This window comes from Lutra lutra, chromosome 13 (assembly GCF_902655055.1).
Source record: "Lutra lutra chromosome 13, mLutLut1.2, whole genome shotgun sequence".
In the NCBI taxonomy this organism is placed as follows: Eukaryota; Metazoa; Chordata; class Mammalia; order Carnivora; family Mustelidae; genus Lutra; species Lutra lutra.
The window spans coordinates 61047146-61061755 of record NC_062290.1 but is presented as its reverse complement, the minus strand read 5'-3'; the positions used below and the strand labels follow the sequence as shown (position 1 = coordinate 61061755).

At 52.3% G+C, this 14610-nt stretch overlaps 1 protein-coding gene across 4 annotated transcripts in view; it reads left to right on the top strand.

Annotated features, from left to right (window-relative positions):
• Positions 1-11444, top strand: part of FBXO10 (F-box protein 10) — a 69658-nt gene extending 58214 nt beyond the window's left edge. For all 4 annotated transcript variants that reach the window (XM_047699388.1, XM_047699389.1, XM_047699386.1 and 1 more), the window contains 6 exons: positions 703-773; positions 2537-2689; positions 3855-4124; positions 5829-6142; positions 7235-7416; positions 9590-11444. In XM_047699388.1, the coding sequence (XP_047555344.1) occupies positions 703-773; positions 2537-2689; positions 3855-4124; positions 5829-6142; positions 7235-7416; positions 9590-9764 (1165 nt within the window). In that variant the 3' untranslated portion in view covers positions 9765-11444. The remainder of the gene's footprint in view (positions 1-702; positions 774-2536; positions 2690-3854; positions 4125-5828; positions 6143-7234; positions 7417-9589) is intronic.
• Positions 11445-14610: the final 3166 nt, after the last annotated feature.

Here is a 14610-nt window from a genome sequence, read left to right as displayed (position 1 = left end):
TTTATGTTGTCATTTGGTGCATAGAGGTGGTGGTGAAGGTAACGGAAAAGGTCATGAGTAGCTGTTGGATACAAACAGAAGATGGTAGGGTCACTATATGCGGAGATTCAGGCTTTGGACACAAATCATGCCCAGAGAAGCTTAATACAGTCTCCTAGGAATTCTTGACACTCCCATGACTTGTCGCCTGTGCACCACAATGACCTGTGTTTCAATTGGTGTTTGTATGTGAGCTATAGTCAGGAGAGGCCACAGAAATGTGAATATCATTGTGCTTGTATGGCCTAGTTGTAGGTTTAGTTCCGGATCAGGTTGTCTCTAGGATAACTGACAATTTTTTAAATGCCTGGGTTTTAGGACTTGAAAAAATGCTTTATGCCCCTGTGGACTTGAGTCATCTGGGGAAAGCTACAAAAGAAAGAAGTCACCTTAGGGTTGCCTGGGTGGCTCAGTCAGTTAAGCCTCTGCCTTCGGCTCAGATCATGATCCCAGTGGGATCAAGTCCCGCATTACGCTCTCTGCTCAGCGGGGAGCCTGCTTCTCCCTCTCCCTCTGCCTGCCACTCTGCCTACTTGTGCTCTCTCTCTGTTAAACAAATAAATAAAACCTTTTAATAAAGAGAGAGAAGTCACCTTGGACAGGCATTGGTTTTGACACATGACATCGATCTGGCCTTACTTTCTTCTCCTTCTTCCATTTTAGCGGGAACCACATTTTCAAGGGCCGTGCAGCTGGCATAGCAGTGAATGAGAACGGCAAAGGCCTCATCACAGGTAGGAGTGGGAACTTCTAGAGCTGTGGCCAGCTGAGCAACCAGCAGCCAAGCCAACATCCCTGACCTTGCCCCCAGCCAGTCCTTCTCCTTGACAGACTGGCCGCCGCCTCTGACTAGTGAACGAGCACTCTGGGACGCTGGCCCCATGCACTGGCCCCGCTTGTCCCAGGGAGGGGGTGTCTGTCTGCTCTTTGCCAGGCCCACTGCTTATAGGATCTCCCTGGATGGCTCACATAACACTGTCAGAAACACTTAGGACACACAGACTGAACCCCTCTTCTTGTCTTTTCTATGGACTTGTGCCTGCTCTGGAACCCCAGCCCTTTTTCCCCGCTGCCGGGCTAACTCCTCCCATCCTTCAGGTCTCAGCCTAAATGCCCCTTCCTCAGGGAAGCCTGCCCTGCCCTCCCGTTGGGCACACACTCACTGTACACAGCAGGCATGCTCTGTAGGACATCTTACTTTCTTTGTGGTCTGTGTAAGGTCAGTCTCCTCTCCTGTAAGGCAGCAAATTCTCTATGACCAGGATTAGGTCTGTGTGGTGCATGACCATAGGCTCCGCACAGAGCATAGGCATACCCGGGGCATGAGAGACTGGTCCAGTGAGTCCCTCTGACTGCACGCACATGTCCTTCCTTCATCAGACATTCAGTGAGCACACACTGCATGCAGGAGCTGGGGCTACCGCAGTGAACAAAACAAGCTGTGAAACTGCTGCCTTTGGGGTCCTGCTGTCAGCACCTGACATTTTAGGAGGGAAAACAAACCCACACACATACACACACAAAAGAAACATCTGGGTGGTAAGTGCTTTAGAGATTAAATCTCTATATAATTAACTTTATTATATATTTACATAAATCTCTTTTATATGTATTTTATTATTTATGAATATGTAATATGTAAACTATATATAATTTATTGAAATTAATTAAAATAAGGTGATAGAGGGACTATGTGGGTATTTAAGATTGTGTGGTCAGGGCAGGCCTGACCTGAGAAGGTGACATGTAAGCCAGACCTGAGTGATGGGACAAAGCCTGGGGAGAGAATCAGAATTCCATGCAGGGCTGCCTGTGGAACACCGTCAGCACACCTGGGGAGCAGGGAGATCGCTCGTGTGACTGGGTATGGTGAAGGGGGCAAGGGGTGGGATGGGGTCACAGAGGCAGGAAGAGACCAGTCACACAGGGTCTCCTGGGCCATTGCACTCCAGTCCCAAGAGCCTGAGAGTCTGCCTAGCCATCGTGCCAGGGGCGTCAAGGTCCCAGCACAAGCCCCCCGACTTGTGACTCCCAGAGAAGTGGTGGATGAGGAGAGGAGAGGAAAGCTGTGGTCAGTCCAGAGCTGAGGCTGAGAAGGACCAGCTCGTGCCTCCCTGCTCGTGCCTTCCCAGCTGGTGGGGGAAATGGCTGGAGTCTGCCTCAGCCCTCCCAGAAACAGCCCCCAGGACAGGCAACCCTGCCTGGCCTTGGTCCAGGGACTCTATAGCCAGTTTATTTTTAGTCATTGGTCCTGTAGGCCACTGGATACAGTGGAACCTAGAGATAGAGCACAATACAGTTAGAGACCTTGCCCTTGAGGAAAGCCCATAGCGCTCGGGTCCCTGAAAAGTCAAACACCAGGCAAGATTCGGAGTGGTGACTGCTGACAGTGTGGCCTGGGTGTCCTGGTTCAGAAGGTCCTTCTCTCAGCTGTCCCAGTCTTCCTGCCCAGTGTGGGTGGCCCTTGGTCTTGATCCTCTCTTCTGCCTCTCCATAGAAAACGTCATCCGTGAGAACCAGTGGGGAGGCGTAGACATTCGCCGTGGGGGAGTCCCGGTCCTCAGGAGCAACCTCATCTGCTTTGGCTACTCAGATGGTGTGGTCGTGGGGGATGAAGGCAAAGGACTGATAGAAGGAAACACCATCTACGGTGAGGCACGTTCCCAGGGGGTGGGGTCCGGGGTCCGGCCCAGACAGGGAGGCAGGAAGCCCAGGTTCCATCTCTAGCTGGTGGGTCCTGAGAAAGTCACTGCCTGTCCCTGGGCCTCAAAGACGCCCTGAAGGACAGTGTCAGTCTCAGGCCACAGGCACACAGCCCCTCTCAGAATGCAGAAGCCTCTCCTAAGCCCCCTTGTGACGCATGGGGTCAGCCAAGCAGGGAGCTTCATCGTGATTTAAAATAGCAAAAGGTGGGGGTTGTGTGAGGACAGGGCCACGTAGCCTCTGACATGTGGGCATCTACCTCTTACCCTTTGTTCTGCTCCCAAGAACTAGAAATCTAATGGGAGAACTAGGATAGCCCTGGAAAGGAAACTTTTCTCACTCATGCTGTGCCTTTGAGCAAACCTTACTCTCTGGACTGCATCTCTAATAGTCACGAGAGCTAACGTGGGTTCTCAGCTAGGGGCTTTAGCTGCACATTCCGTCATCATGACTGCCTGCTGAGGTAGATACGGTTATTAACCCCATTTTAAAGATGAGGAAACAGACACAGAGAGGTTCCGTAACCTGCTCAAGGTTACACAGCTAGGAAGGGGTATGGCTGGGACTCAGACGGAGGCCACCTCCGTCTCTCTGCAGGACAGGGTTGTGCTGGATGAACTCTGAGGACCCTTTGGTGCTGTCCCTCTGGGTTTGTGTCTTCTGACCTGGAAGTGTGGCCTACACAGTTCTCAGAGCACTTTTTTTTTTTTTTTTTAAGATTTTATTTATTTGACAGAGATCACAAGTAGGCAGAGAGGCAGGCAAAGCTGGGGGGGGGGAGCAGGATCCCTGCTGAGCAGAGGGCCCAATATGGGGCTCGATCCCAGGACCTTGGGATTATGACCTGAGCCGAAGGCAGAGGCTTTAACCCACTGAGCCACTCAGGTGCCCCAAGCACTTTTAAACCCTATGGAATGATCCTGGTTGTGAAACTGACCTGATTGTTATCCCTCTTGTATGAAGGAAAGGCCTCCAGCCAAAAAGAAGCTTGTCTGAGGCCATTAGCACATCAGGGCCTCCTCTCCCAGGCCAGTACTTCCCCCCTCGGGGAGATACTGGGTGCTGTCTCTCTGCGGCTCAGTGTCCATGACCAGCTCCTTTCCCTGTCCCAGCTAATAAGGGCTGTGGCGTGTGGATGATGTCATCCAGCCTGCCCCACGTCACCAGCAATCACGTCAGCTACAATGGCCTGTACGGAGTGGCAGTGTTCAGCCAGAAGGACGGTTCTGGGGAGTTCCCTGGAGGGCACGGGGTGCAGGAGAACTTCAGCGAGGACGGAGATGCTGTCCTTTGGGAGACAGAGCTGGAGAAGGATGACGACCCGCTGCGCCGGCCGGTCACCACAGCTCTTGTTGAGTCTAACAGTATTAATCACAATGGAGGTGAGTGCCTGCCTGCTCCAGAGCCTTCCGTGCTCCCACCGCCTGTCTTAGGAGGCACTCTTCTCGCTGTGTGGCCTACTTTCAGCCACTCCCCCAGCCCTCGGGACATCATCTTCCCTGAACTTAAATCCATTCTGTCCTGCCCCCAACCCCATTTCTTCCCTGAAATTCCCTTTCCCCTTATCCACACATCCCAAAGAACTTGAAGTTCACAGCCCACTCTGAATGTGCCCTCTCTCCTGACCCTCATCCCTCACCCTTACTCTCATCCCGCTGGCACTTACAGGGCCTGGGATGGGATCTGTTTCTGTGGCTGTTTCATCAGCTCTGACAGGCTTTGAATGTGAGGCAAGGAGCCAAACCCCACTCCTGTCAGCACCCCTGCCCCACCAAATCCCACACCCGGCATCATGTTTCTAATCCATTCTGAGGTACATTATCCACATGTTAACATCTAAGGACACGCATTTGTCGCTGATGGCATATCATGGTTTAGTTGTTGATTTTTCTTTCTTATATCGAGAATAAGTGTGTTTTAAATCCACTGGTTATCTTAAACTGGATAAAAACTGATAAATACTCAGTGTTTATTGAATTGAGGGGGGAGAAGAAGCATATGAAGTAGATTTAAGTCCAGGTTCCCAAACCTGGCTGACCGTCAGGCCCGCGGTGGCAGCTGACGGAGGCAGTCTTGTTAAAAGAAGGCTCCTGGGCACAGGCGAGCTCTCGCCCTGGGACTAGCAGAGGGCAAGGAGAGTGGGAGCCAACTGAAAATGAGTTCTGTCCCCTCCCCGGTCAGGGCTTTCTCCGTGTGGCCCTGCCGTCTGTAGGACATGTAAAGCCACATAAATTCACAGATCCTTGATTTATGTTCGCTGTTCCCACCAGGCCAGGAGAAGCAGCAGGCACGTGGCACCAAGAGGCTGGAACTTGTAGACTCCCGGCCCACTGTGGCCCCTGTTGGCCTCCGCCCAGCCTCCTCCCTGCACTGCTGGTGTCTCTTGCTCTTGTGGTGGGCAGATGTCACCACGGGGAGTCCTCTCCTCATCATCCTCAGGTCCCCCTGCCCTGCTATCTCTTCCTGACCGAGTCATGTGGCTCTACGCCTGCTGAGTTTTATACTTTTTTTCTAAAAGTATGTAGTATCTCTAAGTATATACAACCCCAAACACTATTTTCTTTCCAAAATTTCTAACATATTTTAGATATTTAGCTTATAAATTTTTCTATTCAAAAGTTACAGAATTTCCCTTGTGAAGGAAATGTCCCAAAACAATAGAGAGGCTTAGAAAAACTGAGCAACTTTCCGGCTGGTAGCTCGGTGTGGAGGTGGAATGGGCAGGTGTAACAGGTAGTGAGCACCCCATCACAGGAGGTATGCACAGCAGTAAGATGGTGACACGGGACACATGTGAGCAGGGAAGGAGAGCCTGGGTCCTGTGAGCCCCTGAGCTCAGGGGGTCTTGTGTCGCCTTTCCCTGTTTACTGAGCGCTTAGTTCAGAAGGAACAGAGCTTCCTTGATGTTCCAGGGTTTCCTCCTACTCAGTTTGTCCTACATCTTGAAAGATGGAACTCCCAAGGGCTGGTTCTGAGTGTGGGTGCCTCTTCTTCCTCACCTCTCTCCCAGGGTGCACAATTGCATGGAGGTTTTTCCTGACTGGTGTTGTCAGGGCTGACCCTACTCCCAACCCCTCTACCCGTAGCCTCAGGCCTCTACGTCCAGAGCAGTGAGGCGCTGCACGTCCTCACCAACGTGATCCATGCTAATGGGGACAGAGGTATCACGGTGGCCCAGAGCAGCCAGCTCACCCGCGTAGCCAACAACAGCATATCCTGCAACCGCCAGAGTGGAGTCAAGGTCGAGGCCCAGTGCAAGGTGGAGCTCCGGGGCAATGGTATCTATGACAACAGAGGCCATGGCATCATCACCAAGGGTGACAGCAGCGTCGTCATCGAAAATGACATCATTGGCAACCGGGGCAGCGGGCTGCAGCTCTTGCCCAGGTCCGACACGAAGGTGTGTACGTGTCCGTGTTTCTGACTCGTGGTGGCAGCACAGGGCTCAACCCTAGGACAGTCCTCACACTCTGTCCACTGAGAAGCCCGAAGCACTTGGTACCACCAGGGATATCCTTCCTCCTGCCCAGACACAAGTGGGGCTTCCTACGGGAGGGGGCAGGTGGACTGAGCCCTAAAGGAGGGACAGGAGCTACCAGCAGAGAGCCGGGGTGGGGGTGCCACTGGGGGCATCTTGTGGTCTCCAGGTCAAGCTTAGAGCTCTTTCAGCCCTCCCACTAACAGCACTGACTCCCACAAGACTGAGTATGCAGTAGGTGCTTAATGAGGAGAGCCTATGTGCACACTATTCCCTGTATACCCTGCATACTCTTCTCCCCTTCTCTCCTCAGTCCTGCACCTGGGCTATCACTTCCTTCAGGAAGCTTCCCCTAATTCCCCCAGGCTGTCTGAGGCACCCCTTTTCTGGACATCAGGGGTGCTTATACCCACCCCCACCTCACAGAGCACTTCCCACAGTGCTTTGCACCTGCTCTTCTGCCTATCTGTCTCCCCCAGAATTGTCTGCAAAGCACTGTGCTGGGTGCTAGGGTTTCAGTGTTGGGCCAGACCAACTTAGTCCCTGCACTCGTGAAATTACCATCCCAAAGCTTTTTTTTTTTTTTTTTGGCTCTGCAGCTTGAGTAGTGACTTAGGCAAGGAGGAAAGAATTCCTTGGCTCTACATCTGAAAACGGTGGAAGTAGAGGAAGGGGGGTTGCGGGAGACACGCTGTGGCCTCAGGTTGCCAATGGTCCTTGCCTCTGGCACAACCTCCCCTCTGTGCCAGGCCTTTGTATGTTGTTCCTTCTTCCTGGAACAGCTGTCCCCTGCTCTGCATCTGGTAAGCTCCGACAGCTTACCTGTTATCCCCTTCAAGAAGCCTTCCCTGATTCTACCCACTTGATCTCGATTGCCATTCCCTGAGCTCCCGTGGCGTGGTGCTGCCCAAGCATGCTCTTACCACTCCACTTTAGAACTGCTGTTTCCCTTCCTGGCCCCCTCATCAGTCAGGGAGTCCCCACGGTATGACAAGCTCTGATCGTCTCTCCCAGGTAATCAAGAACCGGATCCATTCGTTCCGGGCCTATGGCATTGCAGTGCGGGGCCGCGCCAAGGCCCTGGTGCAGGAGAACATCATCTTCCAGGGCAAGACCAGCAAGACCATCTTTCAGCAGATCTCCAACAACAGGGAATGTGTCCTGCAGAACAACAAGTTCTTGGTGTTCAAGAAAAAGTAAGTGTTTGCCGTCTGCCGACACCCATCTTCCAGAACCACAGTGAGGTCACGGGAGGAGCCAGGCCCCGTGACTGTGGCAGCCCCTGCTCCCTGCAGTCCAGCCAGCTCTCGGCCCTGGTCGGGTTATTCAGGCCAGTGCTGAGGCCCTGCACCCGCCTCCCTGGGAGGTAAGAGGCTTTAAGAGTCCGGGGTGTGGGGGTGCAGATCTCTGCTCCGCCAGTCACTGGCTGTGGAACCTCGGGCAAGTTACTCGGCACCTGGAGCCTTAATAAAATCCACTTATGGGGCGCCTGGGTGGCTCAGTGGGTTAAAGCTTCTACCTTTGCTCAGGTCGTGATCCCAGGGTCCTGGGATCGAGCCCCGCATTGGGCTCTCTGCTCAGCGGGGAGCTTGCTTCCCCCTCTCTCTCTCTCTGCCTGCCTCTCTGCCTATCTGTGATCTCTGTCTGTCAAATAAATAAATAAATAAAATCTTAAAAAAAAAAACCCCAGTTAGCGATGTTTGCAGTGTAGCACCGAATTGAGAGAAACTCAGGTCACGTGACCTAGCAGCCAGAGGTAGTCCCGAAATGTTAACTGCTGTCACTGCTGCTGTCACTTGTTTTGAATACCTCTGCCTCTGTGTAGCACAGTGGCTTCACACTCTTCTGCCCTAATCTTCCTTGTCCTTCCCTGCCCCCGCAATCAGTGACCTCACCATCCCTCCACTCTGTTCTGGCAGCAAGACCTCTGCGACCAACTTCTCCCTAACATCTCAGTTCAGTCAGTCAGTTACTAGGTCCCCTCCTCTTCCCAACTGCCATCACCCCTGTTCCCGTCTCAGCACCCATTACCCCGACCTGTGGCCCTGCTGCCAGGGTGCTGTCGCCCTGGTCTGTGTCGCCCTTGCTTCGCTGCCGTGCTGGCTCAGGAGGCAGCCACTGCTGTGGGCCTCGCTCCTGCACCCAGACGGCCCAGTCCCGCGGCGCCGGCTTCCTGCCTTGTGTCCCGGCCCCGCCTCCGCGGGCTGTCCTGTGCATCCTGCCAGGTTACTCTGTCAGCTCTGGTCCTGCCACGTCCATGGTCAGAAACCTCTGACGGAGCTCCTTTTTCTCTGTTCCTTTTTTAATTATACAGTTTCTGTAAAAACAGTTTTTGAGGAAACATCATATATGTATGTTTTATATATTCATAACTTATGACGTAGGAAAAAAATAGAATTTCTAATCTTTTTTACCTGCGTCCCAGCAGATCATATATTGTGGGCTCCTTGAGGTCTGCTTCCTCCTGCCCCTTTGGGGACCCCAGGATACAGAGAGTGCAGAGCTGTCAGCCGGCCATTATCCCCCAGGCACTGTCCGGCCCTAATTTTCCTTTCCAGGCTCCCTGGCTGCGGCCGCACTCCAACGCCAGCAGTTCTTGGAGCACACCTGCAGGCTTCTCGCTCACGCACAGCAGCTAGCTTCCAGCTCTCCACGCCTTTACAGTCCTGCTCATTGCAACATCGTCATAAAAATGCTCAGAAGGCACTGTCACTGGCTAAAGCAAATATGATATGGTGTTAAGAGGTCGTTCCTTGTAACTCAGATGACAGGAAGCCCTGAGCAAAGCTTTCCCTGACCCTTCATAATCTCCATAAGAACTTGGGGGACTGGAAACTCACCAGCTTCTGTCCCCTGTAGATTTGCAGGCTCCAGAATGTCATGGAAAAAAAAAATCATACAGTGTGTGGCCTTTCTGGTCTGGCTGCTCTCACTTACCCTAGTGTACCTGACACGTGCCTATGGTGTCACATGTCACTCTTTTTGTTGCCAAGTGGCATGCCATTATGTGGATGTACCACACCATTTATCCGCTCGCCGGCTGAAGTTTGGGGTGACTAGGAATAAAGCTTCTGTGTACACGCATGTCATACATTTGGGCGGGGGTTGGTGTGAAAAAGAAGAGAAGTCACTGATGTTCTCTACCTCCTGACAGAGTTGGGGAAATTCAGGCTTCTAGAGGGAACTGACCCAAGCTTTTGTGCAGAATTGCAAGTATAGCTGGAACTAGAATCCAGGACTTTTGTCCCTTAGCGTCACACGTGTCCCACCTCCTACACCTGGGTCCAGTGATCCTGAGCCAGAGGTGAGACTGGGGCCTAGCAAACGCCCCAGACCCCCAGTTCCTGGACTGTCCTTTTGCACCTCCAGGTCTGACACGTGGCGCCTTGTGAACCCACCGGCACGGCCTCACCTTGAGAGCTCTCTCCGAGGCCCCTCTGCGGCCCACAGTGGGCAGAAGGGGACAGCCATGGCGACTAGGATCACAGCCCGCGTGGAAGGTGGTTACCACAGCAACCGCAGCGTCTTCTGCACCATTCTGTAAGGACGGGAGCTGCGGAGTGCGGCGGCCGGAGGCTGTCCAGACTCCCAGAGCGGCAACCCCGCACCCTGCACTCGGGCTCCGATGGGTGTTTGGCTGAGCTGGGAGGTAAAGGCAACGTTGGGATGGAAGAAGCAGCATCTGAGGGGCTCTGGGCCCCCTCTCGGTCCTCCTACTCACCATACCCCAGAGGAAACAGGCTTCCAGACTTCCTGGGGACTGAGAAAAAGAAACAGATTGGTGGGCCTCCTGTCACTCGAGCTCTCACAGAGGTGATGAAGGGTTGGGGAAAATTGATACTAAAGCTTCGGTCAGGTCTTTCTGTGTGACTGACAGAGAAGTGTGGTTTTACACACCAAACCCTGACTTGAGTCAGGGAAGAGCAGATTGACTCCTGAGGGAGGAGGTGAGCCTAGTGAGGTGGAAAGAGCCCCAGAATTGTCCCCCTTCCCGGGCCTCTCTTGATCCGTGCTGGGCCACACCCTCCCGGCTGTCTGCAGAGGCTGCAGGAGTTGAGTTTGGTTCCCTTCAACTTGAACTGTGAGAGGGAGGGAGCCTCTCTGGAAGAGCTGCCCCAGGGATGACAAGGGACATGCTGAAAAGACAGGCTTCCTTTGAGCAGCCCAGGCACTGTGCTGGGCGGGGCGGGGACAGGGACACAGGGACGCAGGAGATTCCACTCTGCCCTCAGGGAGCTCCCACACTCGGGGATGCTGGCTCGGGGCTTGCCGTGCAAGGAAGGGTTCGGGTCCTTCACACACCCCCACCGGCTGCCCCTCTTGGCCCCACACTGGGGGAGATGAAGGTGCCCGGGGCCCCTTGTCTGTGTCCGTGTTCTCACATGGATAACTGTCTGCCTTTACTGACCCCACTACGGTTCCCCACTCTGTGCCTTGGCCCACACACTGTCCTCTTCTTGGCATGCTCTTCTCGCCGTCTGCACATGTCACGTCCTGCCTAGTCTGTGAGCTTTAGCGGAGACATTGCCTCCACAGAGCTCCCCTCCCTGTAGTGACCATGCTCTTCCCCCACTGAGGCTCTGTTGCCCTTTCTCTGCCCTCCTCTCAGGTACTGTGCACTTTCTGCCTTGCTTCGGGGTTTTCTAAGTCCATCCCTGTCCCACCTACCTGCCTGTAAACTCCCAGAGAGTACGATCAGGATTCCCAGTCCAGGGTTGGGGTAGGGTCAGTAGCCTGAGTGAGGGGAGGAAGGGCCTCCCAAAGGGCTTTACTGAACCGTACTGTGAATGTGTGAGGGTTCCAGAGCCAGGTGGGCCCAGAGGGCATCTGCTTGAGGACGGGGACTGACTGCAGGACTGGCTCAGCGGGAACAACCCCCCACAACTCGGCCTTTCATGCGGGGCCTTCACCAGCCTGCTGGGGGCGCTGTTGTGCACCTTGCCAGTGGCTTCCCAGGCTGGTTCTGCCAGGCCCTCGGTGCTGCTCTCCTGGGTTGGGTGGGGGGTGGCTGGAGGGAGCCAGAAGCACTGGCTTCCCCCTGAGGACTGTGGGCACACGAGCACCGACCCCCCACTGTCCCAGCACGGTCCTTTGCACTTCTCTGGTGGCCCCAATGTGAGTCGCTGTACAAAATGCCGCCTTTGCTATTTTGTAATGACTCTTCTGTGAACTTGTGCTTATGAAAATCTCTGCAAACAAAATAAAGTTCTATATTTTAAAAGAAGCCCTCTCAGGGGACTTTTCTTGGTCTGGGTATGTGCTAGAGTTCCTGGGCGGTTGGGTGCAGGCACCTGCTCGGCCTTCCCGAGGCGCTGCTCCTGTGGCTGAAGGAGACAGAGGCCCACAGGCTGCTGTCCCTTCAGCTCGTACCCACGCTTCTGGGTCGCAGGATCTGGATGGCCACGTGTCAGGGATGGCACTGCAGCCCCCCACCCGCCATGGGCTGTGTGGACATGAGCAGAAACAGTACCTGGAGGAGAGGACTTGACAGCGTACAGAACATTCTGAGATCATGAACTCGTTTTTCCCGTATCTGCATGCCACCTAAGGAGAAAGGTAGTACTTAATATTTTTCTTCAACTCCTCTTTTTAAATTGTTTTTTATAATAATTTTGGATTTACAGAACAAGTGAGCAGATAGGTAGTACAGAGTCCCCGTATTACCCTCCCTCACCCTGCATTTCCCCGCTTTACCATCTTACAGTCTCGCGTGGTGTCTGTCAAAATCAACTGATATGGACTCGTTATTACCTGAAGTTAAATACTTGTTCCCTAATGTCTTTTTCCCATCCAGGATCCTAGCCAAGAATTTCTTTGCTGAACTAAAAAGAAATGTTTACATCACTATTAAATGCAAAGTTACTGTTTTCTAATGCACATATAAAACAAACTATTAAAATGAAAATATAATGCCACAAACAAACATTTGTGGAGGGCGACAGCCTTCAGCTCCAGTCATGATCCTGGAGTTTCGGGATCGAGTCCAGCATCAGGCTCCCAGCTCCGCGGGGAGTCTGCTCCTCCCTCTGACCTTCTCCTCTCTCATGCTCTCTTTCACTCTCTCTCAATGAGTAAGTAAAATCTTAACAGAAACCTGGCAAGCCAGAGAGGGCTGGCAAGACATATTCAGGGCACTAAGAAGAACCTGCAGCCAAGAATACTCCATCCAGCAAGGCTGACATTCAAAATGGATGGAGATGTAAAGAACTTCCAAGACTGGCAAGGTTTAAAAGAGTATGTGACCACCAACCCGGCACTACAAGAAATATTAAGGCGGGGGAGTTCTATAAAAGAAGAAAGAACCCAAGAGTGACTGAGGACAGATTTACAGAGAAAATCTATAGAAACAAGGACTTTACAGGCAACATGACACCAGTAAAAACTTATCTCTCAATAATCACTCTCACCGTGAACAGCCTAAATGCTCCCATGAAACGGCACAGGGTCTCAGACTGGATAAAACGACAGGACCCGTCCATATGCTGTCTACAAGAGACCCATTTGGAACCTAAAGTTACATCCAAACTGAAAGTAAAGGGATGGAGAAGCATCTTTCGTGTCAACAGGCCTCAAAAGAAAGCTGGGGTAGTGATTCTCCTATCAGACAAATTAGATTTTAAGCTAAAGACTGTAGTCAGAGATACAGAAGGACACTACATTTTTTTTTTAAGATTTATTTATTTGACAGAGATCACAAGTAGGCAGAGAGGCAGGCAGAGAGAGAGAGAGAGAGGAGGAAGCAGGCTCCCTGCTGAGCAGAGAGCCCGATGTGGGACTCGATTCCAGGACCCTGGAATCATGACCTGAGCCGAAGGCAGAGGCTTTAACCCACTGAGCCACCCAGGCACCCAGGACACTACATCATTCTTAAAGGGACTATTTACCAAGAAGATCTAACAATTGTAAATAATGGGAGCAGCCAACTACATAAGCCAACTGTTAATCAAAATAGTCCTATTGATATGAATACATTAATTGTAGGAGATCTTAACACATCAGTAACAGATCATCCAAGCAGAAAATCAATCTATAAGTAAATAAAGTCTTAAAAAAAAAAAAAAAAAAACCTCCATGGGAACCAGACATTTGAGGAAATATGTTACTGCAGTTTATCCTAACCGGCAAAACCTTGTGTATTTTGATGCATTGAAATATCAAATATCGGGGCACCTGGGTGGCTCACTTGGGTTAAAACCTCTGCCTTCGGCTCAGGTCATGATCTCAGGGTCCTGGGATCAAGCCCCACATCGGGGTCTCTGCTCAGCGGGGAGCCTGCTTCCCCCTCTCTCTGCCTGCCTCTCTGCCTATTTGTGATCTCTGTCAAATAAATAAAATCTTTAAAAAAAAAATCAAATATCAACAGCATGCCAAATGCTGACTGGGTGAGATCATTGCCCTATTCTTTACAGAAGGAACTAAGGCTCTGAATGGTAATGCTTGTTAAGTCCCAGCAGGTAAAATTCACTGCCGAATGTTCAGAGTTTGTAGGCAGGAAAGGGGTGGGTAGGGCTGTTAGCTAAAGCCTTGGCAACAAAAAAAAAAGGACAGCAGAGACACGCACGCACGGTGCCATCCATCTCCTCCCAAGTGATTTGGTGGTGGGACACCCATCCTTGCTCTTCCGTGGGGCAGGGGGTGGGGAGAGCAGTGTGGGAGCGAGCCTGCCCTGCAGCAGCCTGCACCAGTGGGCGGGGCTAGCCATCCCACACAGCAGCCCACACCTGCCCAAGAGAACCTGTTCTAATTTTTTTGTCCCCTCAAGTGAGCCAAAATCTATCTCCCTGGCTAAACCCTACCCATATTTCAGGATCTTATTTCAGTATCCGTCCGTTCCTGATCCCTTCGAATCTCAGTAGTCCCCCTCTCCCCATGTTACCCATGACGGCACTGAACCCTCCATATTGCAAAAATCGGTTGATTTGTCTGATCCCCTACCCCATGCCCCGTGAAATCAAGCCCTATTGATCCTCTACGCCCAGCACAGACCAAGACTCTCTAAGTGTTAGATATGTGGGTAGATGGATGAATGAATGGAGGGATGGATGAAGGAATAAATCCACCCCCACTCCCAGCATCTCTACCTTCTGGAGCCTCTGGAGGACCGTCTTCCCCGTGTAACAACCCTCCAAAGATTCGCAGACAGCAGCTGTATGCAGGCTGCCCTGCTCCCGGCCTCCTCTTGTATGTGCCACTTTGCAGACCATCGCATCACCCTGGTCACTGCTCGAGACCACTCCAGTGCTCTGGCTGTGTCTGGGAGAGCCCAAAGGCGGAGTGGAGGAGTCCTGTCCTGCATCTCAGGATGGATCTCCCAGCTCTCTGGGTAGCAATTACAGATCTGAAGATAGGATTCTCCAAGGGTACTGTGTTTCCCTGGGTCATCTGCTTTC